The following is a 25,151-nucleotide window of genomic DNA, read 5'->3' as shown; positions in this document are numbered from 1 at the left end:
CACAACCTAGATCTTGTTCCTTCACTGCTTCTACCCAGGCCAGACCCCAAGACTCTCAAGCTTCTCAAGCCTTATTTCACATCTGAATCAGCTACTGAAGGAGTCAGGGCCAAAGCCCTCATCTAAACACTGGTGATTAAAAGATCCTGCTTTTCAGCCTCAGCACAGTAACCTATGCAGTAGTTATACAGCTTTATACCTCAGAGGAAATGCTGTGTCACTGCACTCCCTCTCCTGTGCAGATTTCTATCACTACCCTGCTGCCTCTCACCCTTTCCTGGTGCAGCCAATACACTGCTGTAAATCCCTGCCTGAGGAGGTTTCTGCAGGACACCAGCAGGATGCAGACAATGATTCTGCTGGCTCAGCACCATGAAACTGCTCCTTTCACGTTCACAGACCCAGCTCCATTCTGTCCATCTGTTAACACATAGAGGTGTTTGGTCGCAGCACAGTCTGCATTCTGCAGAGCTGACATACAATGTAAATGCACCCAGAGATAAGAGCTAGAAGAATAAACAATTCAGAAGGAAAAAAAAATACTGTTAATTCTTTATACTGTTAATTCTACCTGTAGGCCCGCAAGCAGAAAACCACAGGGACTTTAGCTGGTACTTGTAGCTGTCCTGGTGTCTGAGTTTCCACAGTTCTCATCAGCTGCTTGCCCGCAATTCGTGCTCAGCTCCATCTCCTCTCTGCAGCAGCTGAGCAGCTCTGAGCACCTGCCCCTGCAAACCTTGGTGCTCAGAGCTCGCTGTGGGGCTGGACCATCCACAAAGCCGCAGCTCTGCTTGGCTCTCACGGGGTGTGTTACAAAGGGACCACACAGAGAGGATCATCTCCCTCCCCTCCCTTCACAGGCTTCAGGGCAGGTCACAGTGTCAGAGATACCAACAAAGATGTGACCTAGGTCAGCCACAGCCACCAGTGTCCATGGTATTCAGGACACATTCTTTGTGAGCTCCTCTTACTGTGTTTCTTTAGCTTTTCTCCAGATTGGCCAGGTCTCCAGCCCAAATGGAAAAAAAGCTCACAGCTTTTGTTACAGTTTCCATTCAAATAGGTCAGGGTCTCTCTTTCCTTCCTGAGGGTAAAAGAGATCAGATACACATACTACAGTCCACAGCGTTCTGTAACGAGCTTTACCCCTACTCCTTCTTCTATTTACTCTTAAAGCCATCTCAAATCCTTCTGCAGGAGTGAGCATACAACAACCTGAGCATTCTGGAGTCAGAGTTTCAACACAGGTTCCTGGACAACTCCCAGAGCAGACAAGAGCACCTCTCCTTCCTCTCACTGAACACTGCCCTTCTTGCTGGTATGTTCAGTACATGATGATGACGAATTTGGTTGGAATGTGCTAGATTGATTTTATAGCCATGACTGCTCTTCAGTTGTTAATCAGCATGCAACACACCCTGGGAGACATTTAGCATTATGGCATTTGTCTTCCCAAGCCACCGTTATGCCTGATGGATCACTGCTTTCCTGGAGACGGCTCAACAGCTGCCTGTTGTTAGAAGGTAGTGAATAAACTCCTTGTTTTGCTTTTCTACACATGCAATGTTGTTTTATTATTAAACTGTCTTCTTCTCAACCCACAATTTTTCTCATTTTTACCCTTCCAATTCTCTGCTCAATCCCACCTGCGGAAGTAGTTAATAAGCAAGTAGCTGTTGGGGGGCTTAGTTGCTGGCCAGGGTTAAATCACAACAGCAGAAAAAAAATGCATGCATTTTTTGGTGGTACTTGTCTTTTTCTCGTTTTTGTTGTCGTTGTTGGGTTTTTTTCAAATATACCAGCATTAAACTATTGTCTTCCTCAAAAAAAGCCAAAACAAAATAAAACATAAAAACAAACCCAAACAAAAAAACTATCCAAAACCTCCTAATACCAACTAAAGGAAATAGGTTCTAACAAATTAAGTGTTGTTGGCAAGAGTGATGCCCCTTGCTATTTCATCCATGACCCAGTGGATTGACATGTTTGGGAGGAAGAAGCTGTCAGAGCTGGAGGTCAGGGAAATGCACAATAATTGCTTCTTAGCATTGTGGTCCCCACTGCTGTTGGACACTTGCATCAGAACCAGGCTGCTAATCAGCAGCTCAATGGAAAAATAAAAAAAGAATATTCACTGCAGGAGCTACAGTGTAATGATATTGGCCTGTGCTCTCCAAGAATTGGAAATCTTACAGAAGGATAGGGCCAGTCAGGGGGTTGACTTCAGATTTCCTTGTCACAAGATCACACTGCAAACTCACAGCACAGAAAGTATCACAGTGACCTTTCTTCATCCACTTTGGAAGAAATGGGGGAAAAGGAGTGAATGTCACAGGGTCTTGTCTTTGGGGCAACAAGTGGCAGGGAGCAGCTTAGGAAAATGTTCATCTTTTGTTGGGAAAACAAGCCCCAAATCCAGTTTCCATCTACATATCCATGCATGCCAGTTGCTCTAATGTGACTTTTTGGCCTGATGTAAACTGATGATTTCTCTGTGTTTGGGCACTCATAATGAGATTTTCCTCAAAAAAAAAAAAAAAAGTAGGTAAAAGAGTCATATTAAGAAAATCTCATAACTGAAACTGCTCAGATCAATATGCATAAAACGGTGCTTTTTACTGACATGTAAAGTTGAGGACAGGAGGTTGTTCTTGAGCAGACTGCAGATCCAAGTGGCTGCTTGGGGCCCCTGCCCACTGAGACACAGGACGAGTTACAAGGCATACAAGATTTGGGTATCATCCAGAAAAAAAAAAAAGTGTTTTCTGGGAAGACAAGGAGCACAGTTTAAGTGAGAGAAATTGTGCACTCCAGGAAATTAACTGAGTTTATTTCTGTGAAGGTTTTTTGGTGTTTCATGCTGCCACTGCAGCACTCTCACTAGTCATAACATGGGCTTCAGTAGTGACTGTCTAACCAAGGTAGTGACTGGACCTGTTCTGGGCAGCAGGGAGAGCAGGCAACGCTGTATGCCTTCTCCTAAAGACTTTTGGCATGATCTTCTACAACCTTCCTATGGACAAGCTGGAAAAGTAAGAGCAAGATAAATGCACAGTGGTATTGATGTACAACTGCAGAGCTGGAAATACCCTTATGATGAATGTTGAATTTATTAATGCCTCAATTTACTTCAACCCAAAATGCCTTAGAATTAAGTATTCAGATTCAACATTTAGAAAGACCTTTGAATCTTCCCTGAAGTCACCCAAAAATAAAAAAATGCACAACCCCCCCCAACCAAAAAACATAAAAAACACCAAAAAAAAATCCACCAAAACCCCCACATTTAATCAAGTGCTGTTTTGGCTTAGTTTAAACTCTCTGTCTCCTTAAAGATAAGTGTTGTTATTTGCCTGACTCATAAGATAGAGATTAAAGAATAGATAGCATATTTTAGAACTGTTACCTTGGTTTTACATGTAACAAACACATGAGAAAGAACATTGGCAAGTCTATGTAGTCTCATGCACCAAGATATGAATAACCAGATTAAAAAATATCTGGAGGCATATCAATAAATGTATTCCCATGCAAATGTAAGAGAAATAGCATTTTCAGTCCACTTTTGAAGCAGAGAAAAGATTGGAGGTGAAAAGAACATAATTTCTCCCCCACATTCTCCCAGCTGCTTAATTTTTCTGTATGTCAACTCATAATGCAGCAGCAAAATATTCTATTCATGTAGCATGAATATGCTACACATTATGCTGGTGAACGTAGTCCTGGGTGAATCACTCTCTATGGTACAGTCATTCCTAATAATACTCTGATGAAGTGTACAGCCTGAGACTTGAGACAAATGAAATTGTCATGTAAATCTATAATCTTGGAATTTATTTTAATTGGATCTTTGTTTTTGTTTTTGTTTCTTCTTCAGACCTAACCTTTACCTCACCCTTATTTGCAGAAATAAAAGAAACATATTGTAGTAGCCCTGGTGAGTGAGTTTCCATAGGAAAACAAATATAGCACAATGGAAGGCACTCAACTGATTTGAATCAGTTGAGCTTTGCATGTGCTGTCAGGACAAACCTCATTAACAAGTGTACTTGTACTGAACATTTCATTCAACTTTGAGCCCAAGCAACTTGGTACAGCCAGGAACCATCACTAGTCTGGGTCAAAATTTCCAAGTGCTGCAGAGAAGTTGCTCTGGTCCTATCCTGCTGGGGCCTGTCAGGCTGGGATTGCAGCAATAACATCACTGCAGGTGGGGGTATCCAGCCAGAGCATGAAAGAAAAAAAAGCAGTAGCATCTCTTTCAGAAGCTCCTTTCTACAATCCCAGCTAGAGGTTTTGCTTCTCTCAATGATATCAAGGCTCAGCATTGCACCCTGGACACCACAGGACCACAGACAGACTTTGGAGCTTTGCCCATTTGCAGATAATCTGTTCTTGAACTCTGTTTGGGGAGGAAAGAGAACATATCTCAGGCCAGGAGAAGACACTACTCCAAGTTCCAGCAAGGTGTCTGTGTCAAGCAAGTGAAAGGCTATCACCAGATCGTCTAATAAAGCTGTTTCTCTCCTACAGATAGCATTTGCCTCAGCTGCAGGTCATTCCAGTTAAGGCCCAGCCACAGATGGTCAAAATAACGAAGTCCCGTGTTAATTCTTTCTGCATAGTCTTTCCCTGTGGTTTGTGTACACTGCCACATACTGACTAATTACTGACTGTAAAATAATGCACGTATGCTATGCAATGTTTGGGCCTTTTCTAACTGCTTCTAACTGCCTAATTTTCAAATCTTTAACAATGTGCATTTAACATATAACTTTCTTTGCTATTTTTTTCCTATCATCTTCTTGATGTAGTATGTAGTATGTTCACACTAATGGTGCAAAGTGAACAAAGAGTAGGTGGAGCTTTTGGTGAGAAAACAAGCCATTGCTTCTAACTTTCCATTGCCAAAACAGAGATCAGTAAGTTTCAAGTCTTCCCCTGCCACACTTGCTTATTTGCAAGGGAGAAAATCTGTGACCACAGGTTCTTTTAAGTTTTATTCCGTGTATCTGTCCATCAGAGGATTATGAAAAATCCACCCCCATATTTTCAGTGTGTCAGCTCTCCAGAGAGCTCTGTTTTATTTATCTAAGTTAGCAATACCTTGCTGGGTAAGCACCTCTTAATCTTCAGCATGTTTACTCTCACAATAGCACTTCTAATATGCATAGGATTATAGTTAGAAAACTACATTCAATTACCTGCTCAATAGAAAACAGGAAGTCTGAAATCTGGAACAAGGCTGAGCTTAGGTTAGGCTACAGAGTGTCTCATCTTGATCCAGGGATCCTTTTCTTTTGTGCAGTGGGCCTAATGGAAGTCATAGCAGTGGCTTCAGGACCTTTTGCTTAGCGAAATGTGTCACTTTGGAAAGGGATTAGATTAAAAAGGAGAGGCTAAAAGGCTTTAATATAGAAAAGAACACCCTGAAGCATGAGTAGGAGAAAAAGCCTTTTAGTCTGGTGAATTTATACCATGTTTTTTTCACACGTAGGCTTTAGGTGAGTCCTGTGCAGAATCATGAGTGAGTGCTTGTAGATAGGATGGGCACAATCAACTCTTAAGAGTGTGCAACAGTTCCCATTATAAAAGTCTGTTTTCCTCAGTTTATATTATATCAAATGTTATGATTTAGGGCTGGAATTTACTGTGGTAAATATCTGCCTCAGCCTGATTTTTTTTTTTTGTTTACTTTTTCATTTAGATTAATAATTCAATAACATTTTGCCCATACTAGAAAGTGTGGATAACTTTTCATCTGAAAATCTGAAGCAGTGACATATCTGAGATTTGGTGGTAAATGTTTTGTAGTGTTTGCCTTTCTGTTAGGGCTAAGTCCCCATAAATGCCTGGCCAGAGTTAATCAGGGGACAAAGACTTCATAACTGTATGATTTTTATATGCAGTGCACTATTCACTGAATCTTTCTTCCCAAAGAAGACAGTCGTGCATGTTCCTTTCTTCCCAAAGGAACATCCAGAGAATGAAAGCACAGGTACAGTCCAGTGCTGCTGTAAGATTTTATACTCAGATATGTGAGTGTAGACCCAGATCCTAGGAGTCTTAGGAAAAGGAATTATATAATTTTGAAACAGAAAGATTACTAAAGACAGGAAGATATCTGTATAAATTGAGATTCAAGCCAATTCTAAGCATTTAAGTAGGAGCAAAATAAAAACAAAGGGCTAGGCCTGCCATTTCCAAAAAGGGAAATGGAGCAAGAGTGATACAGCCCCAGGTGAGTAACAGGGCAGAGAACAAGACCCATTGCATTTCCCAAGTCAGGGGGATTTAGGATTGCTAGATTTGTCATGAGCCCCTAGGGTTCAGAGGAAAAGTCCCATAGGAGTATCTCAAGAAGAAACCTATAACCATGACCAACAAACCAAATCCCAAATAGTCATGAAGAGCAAGAAGGAAACTGAGGAAGAGTGACAAACAAGTGTCACTCTTGTCACACCTTTTAGTCCATATGCCCCATGCAGAATGAGCTTGCTTTAGGAACTTGCTTATGAAGTTTTTTCCTTGTAGATCTCATCTCTTCACAGCTCTTCACCTTTTTCATCTTTCTGTGTGCCAGAAAGATGAAAAAGGTGAAGAGCTGTAAAAAAACAAAGTCTAACTTTACCTGCCCTGTGTGGGTCAGTAGCTGTCCTGAAAGCCTGTGGCACTGAGATCCCTGGCTTCCACTTTACAGAGGTATTCCACATAGAGGCACTTTTCTCAAAAAATGGGTCAAAACCAGCAGAGCCAGTGGTTGAAGCAGAAAGTCATCAACCAGCCTTTCTTCCTGCTTTTTGCCTCTAGCTGTGTCAACACCATGACCAGTGGCAGCTACTTCTAGCTGGCCCCTTCTAGTCATTGATGAGAAGGAGCACTGCACATTTTCATTACTGGAATTACATGTCTCCAAAGTCCATGTGAAAACCTTCATTTCATTAAGTATTTTGTATCTCCCTCACTCTCTGGGATGCCTTGAATCTGGCAGTGAGTGTGCACCTCCAGAAGGGAGACATTGCAAAGATGCTTTTTCTACAGAAAAATTCTATGTTTTTTCTTGCTTCTGGGATATAAATAAATAAAAATGTTCTTTGGAAACAAGCAGATGCTGTGGATAGGTTTATTTCCATTTTATTTTGTCCTGTATCACTGAGCCACATGAAGTTGCAACCAGAGTTGGGAATTTTCACAGAAGCCATAATATGTCTGCATTGGATAAAAACCTCTTTGTTTTGTTTTTCTTTTTGCATGTCTTGACATACCAAGCTCTTTTCTTATGACCAGAAGAATGACCACATCAATGACTAGATACAGCAAGAGATAGAGATAAACCTGTTATGCTCTGATTTTGGAGGTTTTGACATTCCCTGTGCCCTGGACATTTCTTATTCTTTTTCCCCTCACAACCACTCTGTCGTCAGTACATTTGAAGAACACAGGCAAAAGTAAGACTTCCACCTGTTGCCTAAAAGAAGCTTCTGCACAGACCCATCTGTGTTTTATTGAGTATTTGAGAAATTATAAACATACTAAGAGGCACCACCTAAGCATGCAGGCTTATATGTGTGCCTGTGTAGGCACTAGAGTTTCTAAGCAATGTAAACTCTGTTTTTAAAAAAGTGGTTTTTTCAAAGTTTCATGAAAAAAAGACAGTGTGGTGTGTAAATCAGACATCAGAGCAAAGAGAACATTTTCCTTTTGCACTGAGAAGCAGCACAGTAAGCACTTCACAAAACTAGATTGGGGTTGCTATTAGTTCTTTGTGGTAATGCAACTGCATGACTGAAAGCCACAAAGAATCCTGTAGCAGAAAGCTACACTGCCCTGAATATAGTTTTTAAATTAACATGAAGATCAAGTATGCAGTGAAAGTGGTCTTGCTGCAGCAAAAAGGTGCTTGATTATTATAAATGGGAGTGCTGGTCATGTATCTAAGCAACTAACTCTCTACCACTGAGATAAGTCATGTGATTGTTTTAGTATTTTAGAGATGGGGAGCAAAGAACACAAACTAGGATATCCTGTCAGGCTTGCCAATAACTGCCAGAAGCGGCAGGAGCAAATTACAATCATAGAGGGTTCTTTCCAGCACATCTTCTCATGTAGGCAAGTATTCAATGGACAAATAGGCCTGAGAAGTGCTCCAAACTCCCCCAGGCGATGTGATTTTGCTTCTGATGATGCTTTCTTTTCCAGAGATAGACAGTATACACTAGAACAGGCATGTGGAAGACGATTGGTACCAGTTGCCACGCTTGAGGAGAATGTGCCAAGTGTCCCTGGCCTCTGCTTCATTCCTTATGTTCTCTTGAAGTATCTGGGAGGCCTTCAGTTTCAGGACATTGGCTCAGAACTTCAGTCTTGCTAATGCCTGAGCACCACTTCACTGCAAAGTCACCAACACCAAAAATATAAGAAACCACATATTGTTACCATTTTGTAGAAGGACCGGGGAGAAGCTGTGTAATTTTCACATTTTCAGTCCTGAACAAAGAATTTGTTTTTTCCATTAGCTCAGAATAAGAAACTCTAATATGAAACATAGACAAGAAGAAACTCCTACCCCATTTGAGCTTTTCTGTGGGGTTTATCAGCCACAAATCAGCCCCCTAACAGAGGCAAGGCAAAGAAGGTACAGATAGCCCAGCTCTGCAAAATGGCATGGGGTGGAAGCTGCCCAGCTTCAAGGACCTAATAATCCCACCAGAACAGTGGGGTTATCATGGCACAGAAATGAAGAGAGAGCCGTGACTCTGCTTGTTGAAGACGTACTGCACAACAGGAATCTGGCACAAAGCCAGGTTGTATGAAAGATCTGTGGGAGACAGAGACAAGATCAGGCCTGAATATGAAGTGCAAATGCTGCTTGTGCCTTGTGTGAGAGGAGCACAAGGCACAAGCAGCATTTCAATGGGCAAGTCAGAGTATTCTTTGGAACTGCTCTTCCAGAGATAAACACGCTCCAGGATAATTGGATGATATGACAGAAAGAGCTGACTAGAGATCTAAGTTCTCTGGAATTTTACTGTGTTCAACCTTGAAATCTCATTCTGACATATAATTGTAACAGCCAATGGAAACTTTGGTCCTAATTGTATCAGTGATTTAGATACTTTTCTTTTTCCTTTAGAAATAAAAAGAACTGCTGAAGAACTAATGACATGAGAATGCATCCACCATCCTTTATTGCATTATCAGTGAAGATTTTAGCTACTATTAAAAGGGTTTTTTTAGTGCCCAACTTGGCAGAACAGCCATAAGGCTATGAGGTATCTGTCAAGGTCTGCAGACACCCATATATCTGCCTTCATCTGGATTTCTCAGTAATGAGATTGCAAACACAGTAATGCTACTGGAGTCAGATTTAGCTCCTGTGTACAACAGAGTAAAAGGTCAGAATTTCAACTACAGGAATATCTTCTGTAAAAGGCAGCTAATAACAGATTTGATTTTGTTTTTTTAAAGTACAAATTGCTATTTGTAGGATCATAAAATGGGCTGTGTCACTCATAGCTACCACTGAGCAGGACATCCTTGGTCCAGAGGGCTGCATTTAAAGTGCACATAATGCTAGGGTTTCATACAGACTTTGTCAGCATCCAGACTTTTATTCACAATCAAATTTGGATTTTGCTTCAGTTTGATTATTCTTTGGTTAATATTCAGCCTGAGGAGAGCCCTACTTATTTCTGTGCAAAAGGATTTAAAAATCTACAAGCTCTAGCCTGACAAACAGTGCAAAAGATCTGTCTAGGATGATATCAGAGATTTGGAACTTTCTGGTGTTAAATCTTCAGGATAAGATTGCAAATGCTCACAATGCACCTGGTATAACAATACAAAAAATTATAGTGCCTGCCTAATCTTCTCTTACTGTCTTTCAATAGCAGGCTTGTTGGCCCTTGCTTATTTTTGCTGCAGCTGGTATTTCAACTCATGCATATGAACTTTTTCCTATTAAGTGATTTGCTTAATATCTTTATGTCAGGAGTTTATCTTACATAGAAACAAATAAGGTTTATTCATTTCATGTGTTGTCTGATAATGTCATCTGAACACAACATGTTAAGAGACAGGGCAAGCACAAACAACCCTCTAAACCATTGAGTCTCAGCCCATTACACCAGGAAAAATATTGAATTATCAACTCCTTCCTATATGTACCTTATCACAATAAAAACTGTGCCTGTGTTCTGGCCTATTTATTGAGGGGCAACTACAAATTCAATGTTTTATTTGAAAACAATGATTTAAATTACAGCTATCAAGTACATCAGAGACAATGTTCCCCTGATTCAGTTCTGCTTGTTTCAGAAGTTATGCCATGGGGTTGAAACATGAATTCTTACAATGCTTAAATTCTCAAGTCTTTAGACTTAATGTGAAAAGAATTCTCATTAAATTATATTTTGTCACTTCTCCTATTCTCAAATGTACAGAAGAATAAACTTACTTAAAAAAGATTAATCTTCACAGGAGTGTAAATGGAGGTGATTGTCATTAGGAATTTTAAAAAATCTAATTAAAAATTTCAATTAAATACTTTAAGACAAACCCGCATATAATGATGACCTATTATTATGCCATACTATTCAAGCAATTACATTAGGTAAAAATCATATGGTGGTACATTCTTTCTCCTAAAGTCTCACAAAAAGTAAACCTTCAAAAATATTTTATCACCACACCAGCTTTACCAAATTCTACTCCTTTGAACAAATCAAATTCTGGGCTCTGGGCTGAATAAAGTATTTAATTTCAATTTCATTTCAATGTATATTTGAAACATTACAGCATCATCTGGAATGACCACAAGGTGGTGATGAAATGGTAACTGGAATGGGTTTTTTAATCTGCTAAAATCAATCTCAAGTCGAATGTGTGTTTTCCCAGCTGCCCAGTCGTATGCACTGAACAATGAGGAAAATAAGGATTATCAGCCAAAATGTTTTGAAACAGCTGTGAAAGAGATATTTTGGATCTCAGTGAATTCTGGCAAAATCCAGGGGCTAGAACAGAGGAAAAAGGCTGTTTTTTTCTTCTGGATGAAACAAAAGACCCATTTCTCAGATCCGTCTGCTACAATAGCTGAAAAGTAAGATGGGATGGAAACAGATACAGTGGGAGAACTCTGCAACATAGATGATTAATTTTAAATTAATTTCTGGTCTTTCAATATTTCTGGTGAAACAGGAGCTTGTAACACATTTCTCAGCAGATATATCAAGCAAGGAGAAAAGGCAGCTGGTAAATATACAGATTCCTTCTCACAGATTGTATGGGTGGTCAACTTCATCAGGTTAAAAGTCCAATGCAACAAATATTAGTTATTTCAGCTGCCTGGCTATTTTTAAGACTGTTGCATGATTTGAGTTCTCAGATAATTTTTTTACTCAAGGCAGTACCTGTAAAAAGATTTGATGCATCCGTAGGGTACAGAGCCTGAACTCCATGTTGCAAGTGTTCTTGAGTGACTTTTGTTCTGTTTGTTCTGATCCTTCTGGACTTAAGTTTATATCTTTGATCCTCAAAGAAATCAAATAGTAATATGTGCCTAAAAACCTCTGTGGCTTCAAGGCATTAACCATCTATGCCATTTCATACACAGTCATTTTCTCTTCAAGATGGTATTACTGAACCAAGTCTTGTCAAGGAAAAGTTGGGAAGCTTGAGCTGGTCTATGTAATGAAGTAAATGTATGTATCCCATACCCTCAAAGCAAGCAGAATATTTAATCACAGGAGATTTAATTTTATGTTCAGACATTATTTGGATCACAATAATATATTAAAAAGGTGATCTGGGGAGAAAACAAAGCTGTCATGCTCTTGCTGCCTACTCACTGAAAGCCATGTAAAACTCATTAATAAGCTACTGTTGGTATTTATAGCTAATCAGGGTAAACAGTTCATTTTGCAGGGCTCAAGTTGTAAGTTCCCTTTATAATCAAAGGGCACAGGGTTCAGAAAGGCAGCCCAAACTGGAAGCTTAAAATGCTTCACTCAGTACCACACTTGTCTCATCAAAATTCATGTTGCAACATTTCCTGGATTTTAGTGCTGTTTCATTCTACTTTCAGCATTTTTTTTTTTTTATCTCAAAGAGTAGCTACAGCAGTTTCCAAAGAAAGAACAGAGCAGCATGAGGAAGCACACCCCCAAATTACAATTTTTGAGCTTCTGACATACTGGCTTTTTCTTCTTACAATTCAGACAAACTTGCCAGGTGCTAGGGTGTTGAAAATGTCAAATGTCATTACTCATATTCACCAGTATCTAGTTTAAAAATTCGGACCTGATTAAAACACAAACCCCCAAATTTATTGTCACTACCAGCGTTGTACCATCATGTTCTTTTCTTCACCTGAAATGTTGCCAGTATTGCCAAGTTCCCTAGTTAAGTGATATTTGTAGTTTTGCCCCAGACGGAGCCATATGGTTCTGAGAGCTCATGTTTTAGCCATTGTTGTTACAATGAGCAAAACCCAAGCTAATGCATTTCTTTGGCTATGACATGAATAGTGGACAGCAAGCTGAGAAGTTATTTTTCAGTTTTCAGGGATATCCAGGCTCTATTTTCTAGGTCACAGAAATGACATCTACCACCAGTTTGTGCCAGATAGGCCTCATTTGTTCTGCTGTAGCAAGCAGAGCTGATTTCTTGCTGTACGTTAGTATCAGAAATAAAGAACTGATGGGTTAGCAAGTCTGCTTACATGGGAGAAGCCCATGGGTTCTCAATTTCCCATTTATGCATCCCCATCATAGCCCAGGCATTGTAGGTATGGAATACAAGTAGCCTCGGGAGTGGAGCTTCTCTGAGACAAAAGCAATGTTTGCAATTCACAATAAAAAGTAAAGGTGACAGAATGAGCCAGTCGAGAAATTGGAAGAGAGATCTTTACCTCTGGACTATCCGGAACCCCCCAGATCAAGTCTACTTTCCTCAGAAAGTATCAAGAACAACACCATGAAATCAGGAAGTTCCATTCTGCACATTAAAATAATTGAGACTATCAAGAAAAATCAAGACTTGGATGAACTTGGATGGATGAACTGACCTTTCTGAAGTTATACCAGAGATTCTTTTGGATTTGCACATCATAATTAAACCAACATTTAATTAACTATTGAACACTGAACTATTTTATGCCTAACACAGCTGTGATGGACTAGTCTCAACTCATCTCATACCAATTCAAGGCAGGAAAAGGAAGTAATTTTACAATAGCACATAAATGAGATGTGTACATCCTTATCACCAGATATTGTTGAAATAAGAAAGAAAGCAAGCCTGCATAAAACATAAATAATGAATTATGGTAAAGATGAGAAATTAGAACAATGCAGACCCAGTACACACTGAAAGACATACTAAGCTTTATGTACTGTCATTTAAACCAATGCCTAACTCCTGAAGATTAGAAAGTGTCTTGCACCTTTGAATGATCTGATGCTGGACTTGAATTTCTGCTGTAGAAATAGAAATGTCCATTCTACTAGAATCATCTTCTCTCACCCTTTCTGCAAAATAAGACAGAAATAGCTGTCCAAACCTGCAAAATCAGGCAGAAGAATGAATCTCCTGCTTCTGTTTACATGTGTAGCGTCTGTTGCAGAAAATGAAATTAATACATCTACACCCTGCAAAAATCTCCATCCACCAGTTTCTTTCCACTAACTTCCATTGATTTATGTCAGAAAAAAATTCCCCACAGATTTCTCATGTTTTCGTAGTCCAGGTACTTGAAATAATGGAGGATAGATCACATACAGCCTTAGTATTCTGCGCAGCCACAGTGGGGATAATAGACACAGCACAACATTGAGAGCAGTGCCAAGGTTAGTCCCAAACTTGCTGAGCTAGCAGACTTCCAGGCCACATCACTGGAGTGCTGCAAAGGGTTTTCAAATGCAAAACTTCCTGCTTCATGTCCTTAGCTTGCCTATCGTGGGAGATTGCTAGGGAGCATCTCCACTGGAAAAAAAAAAATAGCCCCACTCTTTGTTGTCAAGTGAAGATATCCTGTCTGTCTCTCAAGTCAAGTATCTAAGGAATCAGAGAAGTGAAACATCTTCCTATTGTTCAAGCAGAGCCTTAAAAATTCCTCATTTCTTTGCAGCCTCCCAACCAAAGAAAAGAGGGGCAGACTCCAGTGCTTTGGCCATCCAGAAATGAGGGGATTTAGGCTTCATCTGGACATTTGTGCCCCTTTCCTCTCATGAAACATGTGTCAGTTCATCCGGTCCTCTGAGCCACTTCCTCCTCACTTTCCAGTCAACTGCTCTCAGAAGACTTTTGCAAGCAAGCCCAGTTTTCCTTGCACAATCTGGAGTTGTGCTCAAGGGGAGCCTTGCTGGGATGTAGGCTAGAACATAACCACAGTATGTCACAAAATAAAGCTCCTAGGCATTGTGACCTGCTCTGGAGCCTGGGCAGGGGAACATCTTAATGCTGATTTCAAAAGAGCCAAAACATTTCACCCCAGCAGGAGCTGTGAGCCTTTGCTGTGTGTCAGTGACTCAGAACTGGCTCCAAGAAAGCTGACAGGCCATTGCATTGCACTGGGTGGACTCTTTCATTCCCACCAGGTAGCACAGAGTTGCACACACAGGTTTCTGTGCTCTGGCAGTGTGCAGACTTCACTGCACAGCTTCTGTGTCTGAAGCCCGCTCAAAGGCAGCCCAGGGAGCTCTACTCTGTCAACATCTGCACAGCACAGATGTGGCCTGCAGAAGCTGTTTGGACAGGACTTCCAGAAAGTGATGGGAAGTGGAATTTTAGACTAGGCTGCAGAGAGGCCTTTAGTACTTTTATTACCTACACTCAACCCCAGCAGTACTTTGAAACATGAGTAATTTTTTATTTACCTACACATGCGTATAAAGGGTACCCAACAGCTCTGAATTCAAAGTCAGGTTCCCCGGTTTCATCTTGTTATTTAATGTAAGCTTCCCTGAACAGAGAAGGACTCTGGAAATGTGGACTTCACCTCAGCCTCACCTACCCTCCAGTAGGAGTTGTGTAAAAGGAAATTTATTCTCATCAGGACTTTCAGGTGCGTGGGTGTTTCTAGGAATAAGCAACACCCAACCACAGAACAACCAGGAAGAGGCTTTATAAGCATATTGTGCCACTTTGCTGCCACAAAGGTCACAAATTATGTCTTCATAGCCAGCCTGCTGCATTATGCCATTCTGCTAGGGGGCTTGCCATGTGGTGGGATCAGTGAGCTAGGAAATTACCAGTGCACACTGGCCTTCACAGCATGGTTAACAGAAAAGCTCACATTACAGAGCCTGCCATTGCAAACATTCAAGCAATCAAATCTGAGGCAGACCTGTCAATCATGTTCCAGGTAGACTGGATGAACTGTGTTAGAGTCAAGAAATGGAATAGCTGGAGGAACATCAAAATGCATCAGCTAAGTAGATAGAGAAGTTTTGCATCTGCCTGCACAAAAAAAAGATGCTATGGATACCTTCATTTTCTCTTTCACATACCTCCATATGCAAAATTAAAGTATTTGTTACAGAATATGGAAATAAAACTTCTGAAATTTGTTTTCCACCATTGTAACAAGATCTAGGTTCTAAGACAGGTCATCAGAAGGCAGGAAATTCACTGACAAGTGTGATGGACACTGCAATCTCTGAAATAATTAAATTGGTTTTTTATGCCTTACACCTTGAACAAGGCTTTTGCATACTGTAAACCAGCCTTAATTTTACCTTCTTGCCAAATTGCCGGACAAAACCATTGTTGGGGTGAGCACTTTGTGGCTGAAACAGATCTGTCAGTACACAGAGAGAATCATGATCCTTTCCCAGAACCATTTCCAGCTTCAGAGATTTACTAATTTATTTGCAGAGTATCAAGCTATCTGAATCTTTAGGATTCTCAGCTGACATAGAAAGAGACAGCAGGGAGAATTCTTACATGGAGAAAATCATGGAACATTCATGAGACGTCAACAAAACCAGGCCAGCTTAAGTTTGTACTAGATGGGGTTCCAGCACTCTAATATTCACATCATCATTGGAAACTCAGTTCCTGGAGCACATTTTATTTCTGTCTGCACTTGGTTAAAAGTTAAAAACCACCTTTACAGTTCTTGCACTTCTTGTTGAATTAACATTAGTTAATAACATAGTTATTAACATGGAATCTGCTGTCAGCAAGGACTTTAAGCTCAGTAAAACCACTTCAAACAGAGCAGATCACAGAGACTGCCAAATAATATCTGATGACATTTATGATAATTAACATAAAATGGCACTGCAATAACCCACACTGAAAACCACATGCAGAGCCTAGATCTGTGCTCTTAGAACTCAGAAGACAGGGAAAGTTCAGTTTCCAGGTAGGCTGTGAAGATTCTTCATAGCACCTTAAACAAATGATGCTTGAGTTTCTCTTCTGCTGTTTTGAAACAGGCACTTACTCGAAGTATATCTTTAGTTGCACTTGTTGGCCATGTCTTCATCCTCAACTGTGTCTCAGGCTTCAGCTATCCCAGCCTCTCCACTTTTCTTCCTTTACATTAAATGCACGCTATTTTTCTAATTCATGCATCCAGCAAATCTTGACAACTTTCATTCCTCTACATGCATTATTTCTTTGTCTAGGTCATCCTCTGTCCCACTCTCTCTCAGATCAGATGTGGCAATCTGGTAAAGCTCCCACTCACTGGAAAAGTGGAAACATACCCCCTCCCGTCTTTTTAAAAGGAAAATAATGAAGACCCAGGAACACTACAGGTTCAGTCTCATCCTCTGTGCCTGACAAGATCATGGAGCAGGTCTCCCTGGAAATTATACATAGGCATATGGAAAGTAAGGAAGTGATTTGCAACAGCCAGCATGGCTTCACTGGCAGATTTGTGGGCCTTCCATGATGGGTAAGGGCGTTGGTGGATGAAGGAAGAGTAACTGATGTAATCTAGCTGGCCTTGTACAAGCAAAGCACTTGACACTGTCCCACACAACATCCTTGTCTCTGAAGTGGAGAGGCCCAGACCACACCACAGAGGAGAAGGATTTGGCAGGATGGTCACCCTCAGGCACTGGCTCAATGTCCCAGTGGAGACCAGCAGTGAGTGCCATTCCTCAGGGGCTGGGACAGGGGCAGTTTAACACTTTTGTTGGCTACATGGAGAGTGGGACTGGGCTCACCCTCAGTGAGTTTGCCCACAACACCAAGCTGTGAGGTGCAGTCAACATGCTGGAAGGAAGGGATGCCATCCAGAGGGACCTGGACAGGCCTGAGGGCTGGGCCTGCACAGACCCTCTGAATTTCAACAGGGCCAAGCACAAGGTCTTGCACCTGGACCAGGACAATCCCAAGCACAAACACAGACCAGGTGGAGAATAAATCAATAGCAGGCCTGAGGAGAAAGACTTGGGAGTGTTGGTGGAAAAGAAGCAACATCCTCTTGCAGCCCAGAAAGTCAAATACATCCTTTTGCACACTACCAGGATGTGCTTGGCTTTCTGGGCTGCATCCAAAGCAGTGTGGCCAGCAGGGCAAGCAAGGTGATTCTCTCCCTCTGCTGTGCTCTGGTGAGACCCCGCCTGGAGTCCTGTGCCCAGATCTGGAGCCCACTAATAAGAAGGATGTGAACCTGATGGAGAGAGCCCAGAGGAGGGCCACCAAGATGATCAGAGGGCGGAACACCTGGACTATAAAGGCACACTGAAGAGAGTTGGGGTTGCTCATCCTGGAGAAGAGAAGGGTCCAGGGAGATTTTTGAGCAGCCTTCCTAATGGCAACTTGCTAGAGAGCTGGAGAGGGACCTTACAAGGGCATGTAGTAACAGAACAAGGGGAAATGGCTTTAAACTGAAAGAGGGTAGGTTTAGGTTAGATATGAGGAAGAGATTCTGATCTATGAGGGTAGTAAGGCACTGGAACAGGTTGTCTAGGGAAGCTGTGGATGACCCGTCCCATGAAGTGACATGGCGTGGCTGGATGTGACTTTGAGCAACTTGATCTAGGGAAAGATATCCCTGCCTATGACAGGAGGGGTGGAAATAGATGATCTTTAAGGTTCCTTCCAACCCAAATTAATCTAGGTTCCTAAGAATTCTATGTCATGGGATCCTGGCTCTCAATATATAACTTGAAGAAAAGTCTGCTCTGATTACTCATCACTCCTTGTGGAAAACTTCTGTTTTCTGTCATGACCTTCTACAGACTTCTCATATCTCACTTCCCAAATTCTGCTGCCCTCAACCAGAAAGTTGCTTCCAAAGTATCTTAATGACATCTTGAATTATTCTTCCCTACCTAAAGTATATATTCTTCCCTACCTAAAGCTGCCTAATTTCTGGTTCTGAATGAATTTCTGTAGTAAAGATCTTCCATGATGACAACTTAAAGTTGAACTTTTCTTATTTAGAAGAGAGTTTGCTCTCTTCCAAAATCTCCTCTATCCCATTGCATCTCTTATTTTTTTGGTTTTTTTACAGCAATATTGTATCCAGTACACTGCAAGTCTGTGCATTTTCTGCATCTTAATATCCTCTTGTCTTTGAATCAGATTTGAGCACCACTTCTTTTACATTTGAGGCCTGACACTGCTTACATTTTGCCTATTTATCTGTCCAATCTTCCTATCTTTACTTACATAAATATATCTTCTTCCTCTCCATGCCCTTGTCTAAAACACAGCGATGGTATCTGTTCATCTGCATTACTAATTCCATGGTCAATGGTAAATACTCAGAAAATAAACCATTGTTACTGTGAATAGCACACTGAAAACCTCAGAACAGTCAAGAGGAGTGTCAAAATCCTATATTGAATGTTAAAAATCAAGTGGATAAAAATATACAGAACACCCTCCCACAAAAAGCAGTAGTCAATGAGATGTTCCTGGGACAGAGATCATCCATCTGAATTTGTGTTTTACATTATTTTCTTTATATGATCATTATCAGTCTTTCTTTTACTTCTTTAAATAAGACTTTAATTCACACTGCTCTGTTCCAGTGAACATCGATGCAGACCATTTTGGAACACCAGTCTGATCGAACAAAACCAGAAAACCAGACTGCAGTCATCAGAACAGTTTAAACACAGTGTGCAGTCCAAGTGCCTGAGCAGTTCATTTCCTGCCAACTTTAATCTGTTTTCTGTCTTTTCCTCTTATGTCTCTGTCCTCATTGCTAATTATTCTGACTTTTAGCTTTAATAGCTGAGGCCTTTTCTCTACTACTGACCACAGAATTGTGCTGGGGAAATGCTGTGGCTTAGGAAAGGAGAGGGATCCTGGAGTTTAAAATTATTGTATCAGTGAGGAAGTGGAGAAACTGATACAATATTATTTTAAAACAACCCCACAAGAGTATTCTGAAAAAAACAACCCCCAAACATGTTTTTCAGTGAACGATGTGGGCGACAGTCAATTTCTGGTGACAAGTATTTAACAAAGACTTTTTGTTCTGAAACAGCTTCACCCTTCCCCTCTGCACAACGACAAATCTCTTCTTCATTCTGATTGCAAGACTAAGTATTACCTGTCCTTATCCACAATCATTGTTTTTTCCATTTTTTAAATTCATAAACAAGGAAAAGAGAAAAGCAGTTTAAGACAAAGCTAAATGAAATTCATCACTTCTCTTTAAAATACTGATTTAACCTCATATTTTTGAGGTAGCTTTTCCTCAAAGGGCACCCCAGTTTCTTATTCAAAGACAGTATTTTCCTGTGGAAATTTTCAGTAAAATTACTTTTGTCAGTAGCAGAGTGAGCCACAGGGTTTTGCAGCTCTTAATTCAACCCATGCAGGACTAACATAATACACACACATGCTTTACCTAAATCCTTCTCATCTACACAAAACTCCTGTCTGTCCTATTTGTGCTCCCACACTGGTCAGCCTCTTCTCCATGGTACCCACATTTATGCTGCTCTATGCATCCCATTCTTTTACTCTCACCACACCCATGGGCTGGCTCCTCTCTTCTCCATGAAGCATCTCCATTTTTGCTGGTACGAAAGTTATGGCACTTGGTGAAAAAAAAATGTAAAAGGAAGGAACCTTAATAAACTTTGAAAACAAGTCTCTGTGCACAAAGAGTGCTTCATTTCTTTACAGCTTCTAGTACCCATAAAATTTACCAGATGTCACCTGGTGAAATTTTAGCACACAAACTTCTCCACTGCTGCTCAATAGATAGCCCATCCTATGGGATAACACATTTCAGCAGTGGGGGGCAACAGCCAAGCAACTTCACCTGGTAAAAGGAATGAGAATGAGTGAAAGAAACAGCCCTGCAGACCCCGAGGTAAGAGAAGAGGGGGAGGAGGTGTTCCAGATGCTGGAGCAATGATTCCCCTGCAGTCCCTGGTGCAGAGATCTACCTGCAACCCATGGAGCAGCCCCACACTGGATCAGGTGGATGTCTGAGAGGAGGCTGTGACCCCATGGGAAGCCTGCACTAGATTAAGGGCACATAATAGTGAATTGGTTTATGTCTTTGTTGTCCAGAGAAAAATGTAATTTCAGCTGTGCCAAAAAAAAAAAAAAATTCCTCAATATTTCAGCTTTTGTACAGATTTCTGCCCCCTTCAAATTAGATCAGATTCTAACAAAAGCATTATTTAAATGAAGTATCAGTGTTTTATTTTGGAAATATTTAGTGTTTCCTTGTTTCAACCCTCCAGAATAAGACATTCTGCAGTTTTCCTGAAAACTGTCCCATATTCACAATTTTTTTCAGATTCTGCAAAAAATGAGTTTTGGATTTGTAATCTTTTAGCTGGCAGGGGTGGAGATGGAGTAAGGGTACACCTGCAACTTATTTAAGAGTTCACAAGGTCTGAACTTAAAAGTTCTCATGAGATTGTGTATATGTACGGGAAGTGTAGAATTCCATCTACTAAGTAGGTACTTAAGAGAGAAATAATTAAAAATATCACTTACAGAGAAGATTTAAGACAAGTTTTTTTTTTTTTTTTTGAGAAGACATGCAGAAGAATTTTCTTGGAGGTTGTGCCGAAGATGTGATAAAGAACTAGCAGAAGTAAAAGTAGTGAGAAACATGAAGTCTCTCTCTAGTTTCCCAAGACTAAGATTTCCTTTTTGATATTAAACTCAGCATTGAATAATCTCCTCTGGTTTTACTCTATCTGAACTCTGCTGCAGGGTTTATCTTCACTCATCGGCCTCCTGAAGAGAGCCAATGAACGGAAGGCAGAATTGCTCAGCCTGTTTCCTCAGTGTGTGCCTGGGTTCTCAGCACAGGAAGCTCTGAAAAGTGCTCTGAAAAAGCAGAAGTAGGAGGAACCTCTCCAGCTTTGAGGAGCCAGTCAGTCAGGAAAATGCACAGCTAAAGGAGAGGCATGGGAAAGGGGGAGAGGAAACATTGACACTGGCTGCTGAGGATGTACTGGCAGGCAAGAAATGCTCCCCATGAGCACAGTTAAGTTGGTGGAGGGATGGATGGAGTGAGGGAGCTGCTTGAGCCATGAAAGCAGGACCCAACATGATGATTGCTGGGAAGATCGTGTATGTTTTTGTGCTGCTCATCATCACCATGGTCATGAGATTAGCAGGTGAGTCTAATGGGAACCAACTGGCCATTGGGACGTAAGAATGGGACATATGCATAGCTCCTTTCTTTACAAAAGCTATAAATAGTTCTGTGGCTTTAATATAGTGCTAAAAATTATGAAGCACAGTTAAGATATGCTTTCTCATACTCACTCCTGCTCATCTTTTCTTAGTGGTCACGAGGCTGCCAGGTGACCATTTCCCCTGTGACTTCCATGTAGGCAACTATGTAGTGACCCTGGGAAAATACAATTTTTCACAAATAGCCTTTTTACTAAGACCTCCAAATGCACATAATCTAAAAAAATGAGCCTTTTGACACCCTAAAAGTATGCCTGGGAAATTGTTTGGGAACTTGAAGCTTTTGGACATTTAGTTTCCGCTGAAGAGAGGCTGCAGGCACTTTGAAATAGAGTAGGGATCTCTTGGACCTTTCAGAGGCGAAGTGGAAGGTCTCTGATGTGTTGATAGAGGGGAGCAGCTTCTGGAATTTCATTCTAAGGGGCATGGCCAGTATCAAGATGGAGAAAGGCTTTTGTACCAAGGGCAACGGCAGTCCAAATTTTCTGTCTTTTAGTGTAGTTGACTTCATTTTAATACAGTTTAACTACAGCAGTTAATGTTTCCCACATACTGCTCATTTGCATTTTCAGAGCTTATGCTCTTCCAGACACCATACAGCAAACCAGGGATTTGATAATGAACTAAGGATTTGAGGAGCAGTTCCAGAAACTTAAACTGTTTCTGTATAGGAGGAGGAAGGCAGATAGCTCCATGAGATCCAAATTAAACTTTGGACATCTCTGAACAATATGTAACATGCATGTGTCCATTCCTATTATGGACAGATAGAACTAAACTACATCGACACGAGTTAGGTCATTCCTATAGGTCAGAAAATAAAAATATCTCCTTTGTGGTATTTTAAGGCAAAACAGATGCAGTCATTTTTGGCAGTGATGGAACACCCATCTATAATGTCTTTGGTGTGAGGGGTTCTAAATGGTTACCCCTGTGCTACCCACTGGAAAAAATTTAAATACTTCATGAACATTATTAACATTATTTGGATCATTAACCTCACAATGGGCATACTGGTGGTAAAAGACCTGGCCCTATTCTTTAGGTATGAACTATCTCAAAAGAACATTGAGGAACCTGCTCAAGTTCATACAGATCAATTATGGTAGCATCAAAGACAGTCTACATTTTTGAGGACAGTTGCTCAGAAAATAGAGGAGTGTGGATACCGCACAGAATACTGAAGAAAAAGTGGGGGGACAAAGGGGAATCCTACTGGCAAAAATTATCTTAAAAAATTCACTTTGCTGGAAATATTTTTATAAAGTTCAATGCCAAAAAGTGGGGAGTTTTCACCCTAAGGTATTTGGATTTTAACTTCTTGGTGTCTTGGTTAACCATTTATATTGCCCTTCAAAGAATATAAAAACAGATGTTCCATTGAAATCTATTCTCACCTGAAAACTCTTTCCTCAACCTGCTCCCAATAAAAAGCAGCCTACATTTGATGGAAAGTTTTTAGCTAGCACTGCTCCTAAACTTGTTTCCTTCAGTGTGAGGGTGGCTTTTCTGAGCAAGATCTAGCAAGGGTTTTTTCCTTCAGAAATCACAGGCTAAATGTGTAAAGCTGACCTAATGTGCATATTTTGTCCAGATAATTTTAGTCTTCAGTGTTGCCTGAAGCTCAGAAGGAACTATGCCCCCCCTTCTGAAGACTAGAGCAAGCTACAAGAAATGAAGTCATAGAAAATTTGTTGTATGTAACCAGACTTTATCTCCATTAACATTTTCCTCAGCGTGTTGTTTTGTGTGACTGAGTTAGTTTTTACCACAGCAGATAGGGCAGCTCAGAAAAAAGGCTGAGGTTGCTTCCTAATTGTTATACCTAGATCTACCCTTAGGAAGCGTTGCATAATAGGCTCCTGAAGCTGTTGAGGCATGATCTCTACTAAAAATCCTTTTGTGACAATCCTCAGTAGCAGCAGTAAAAAAGACTCGACATTAAAATATTTTTGGTAATGCTCTGAAGATTTCTCTAGTTTAGCTAAGCTAAACTCAAGTGGTTGAGTATACTCCAAGGGAGAGTGGTAAGGACAGGCAAGATATTCCATGAGAAGTCCATGCAATAAATCTCTTTTTATTGTAATAACATTTTCAGCATTGACTGGGTATGTACTACCTCTGTGGTTTATCCTGTGACAATGGATATGTCCAAGTGCTTCACAGGAAGCTGCAAGAAATCCATTATCAGTAATGAGAAGTGATTCCCAATGGTTGTCCAGTTTTATCAATAGTGAAAAACTGAAGTCAGTGACATTGTGCTGAAATTATAGACTATGAGGTTAATGAAAGTAGATTTACAGAGCAACCTAGCTACAGTTCAAGTTTGCCTGCATATATAACTTCCTTGAATGCCACTGCTTTCATTTTAGTTTCTTTCCTTAATAAAACCAGTACATTCTTTTTCACTAGTGTACCAGTGTTTTATTGCCTTTTGACTATACTGCCCATGCAGTAAGTTTCACTGCATATGTCTCTGTTAACTTTTATTCTAGTTTATGGTGGAATCTTGCTCCAGATACAAAAAATCATAGCCTAAAAAAATCTATTATGTAAGACAAACTCACATTTGTCTCCATTTCACTATTTCTTTGCTGTTCCTTTGGGACTGTGTGCTGGAATTATTTTGACTTCTTTTACCCTAAAAGCATCTGAACCCAGGCAGCCTGTTTTTCTCATCCAGATTCTTTTAAAAGAATTCCTTACCATTAAATAAAGCAAAAATTTTTTTAGAACACATCTAAACTGCCCTAGTACAATCTTCCAAACACATCCTTATGATACCGACATTTTACTTTGCTGTGGTCCAAACACAGAGTGCATTTGTGCCTGAGCTTGTCTGCTTTCAAAACCATGGAAAGAAGGAAGTTCAGTCTTCCAAACTGACCACATACTTCATGACTTACATAGCAAGCAGATTTTCTTTAACTGTGAGTGCACTTTTAGAGGTAGGTGTTATTTAAAACTCACAGCTGATATATTTTGTAGTTAGAGGTGCAATCATTCTTAATAAAAAAGCATAGAGGATTTTCTTATGTTGCCTTATCTTGGTGTTGAATAAGACAATGCTGGAATGAAAACTGCAATGTTAAAGGTAAGCACTAGACAAGGTATGACTGTGATTTTAACCATATAAAAGTGAGGTCAGAAGCATGTTTTCATAGCAGTTTGTTATCTGCTCTCTGCAGAGCATGAAAAAGAAGGCATACAACCTACAGTTTGCAGACAATGATCTATTTTTGTTTAGAATAGTAGGAAAATGCTGCTTAATCAAAAGTGAAGAGTACTCGGTTTATTTTTCTTCTCACATGGCCAAGAGTAAAAGGCCAAGTTCAGCACATAGAACAAAATATAAAACCATTTGTATCTATTTCTATACTAAGAACTGGAAGCACTTTGTCACACGTAGTGTCACAGTGCTACTCTGAAAGCAATACTATCCAAGGCACTTTGACATCCAGTGCAAATCCCTTTTGCCCTCATCTGTTCCAGGTCACATTCTGCAAGGA

At 40.4% G+C, this 25,151-nt stretch overlaps 1 protein-coding gene across 6 annotated transcripts in view; it reads left to right on the top strand.

Moving 5' to 3' along the window:
* Positions 1 to 25,151, top strand: part of CD200R1 (CD200 receptor 1) — a 43,063-nt gene that overhangs the window by 3,817 nt on the left and 14,095 nt on the right. For 4 of the 6 annotated variants that reach the window (XM_050979792.1, XM_050979773.1, XM_050979778.1 and 1 more), the window contains exon 1: positions 21,236 to 21,563. The exons of 1 other annotated variant lie outside the window; for it this stretch is intronic. In XM_050979792.1, coding sequence (XP_050835749.1) covers positions 21,476 to 21,563 — 88 coding nt within the window. In that variant the 5' untranslated portion in view covers positions 21,236 to 21,475. Of the gene's footprint in view, positions 1 to 21,234; positions 21,564 to 25,151 lie in introns of those variants that run through there. One more of the 6 variants, XM_050979786.1, reaches the window with a different exon arrangement.

This window comes from Serinus canaria, chromosome 1, assembly GCF_022539315.1.
Source record: "Serinus canaria isolate serCan28SL12 chromosome 1, serCan2020, whole genome shotgun sequence".
Lineage (NCBI taxonomy): Eukaryota > Metazoa > Chordata > Aves > Passeriformes > Fringillidae > Serinus > Serinus canaria.
Note: the sequence above shows the minus strand (reverse complement) of the source record. Positions and strands in the feature narration are given on the sequence as shown.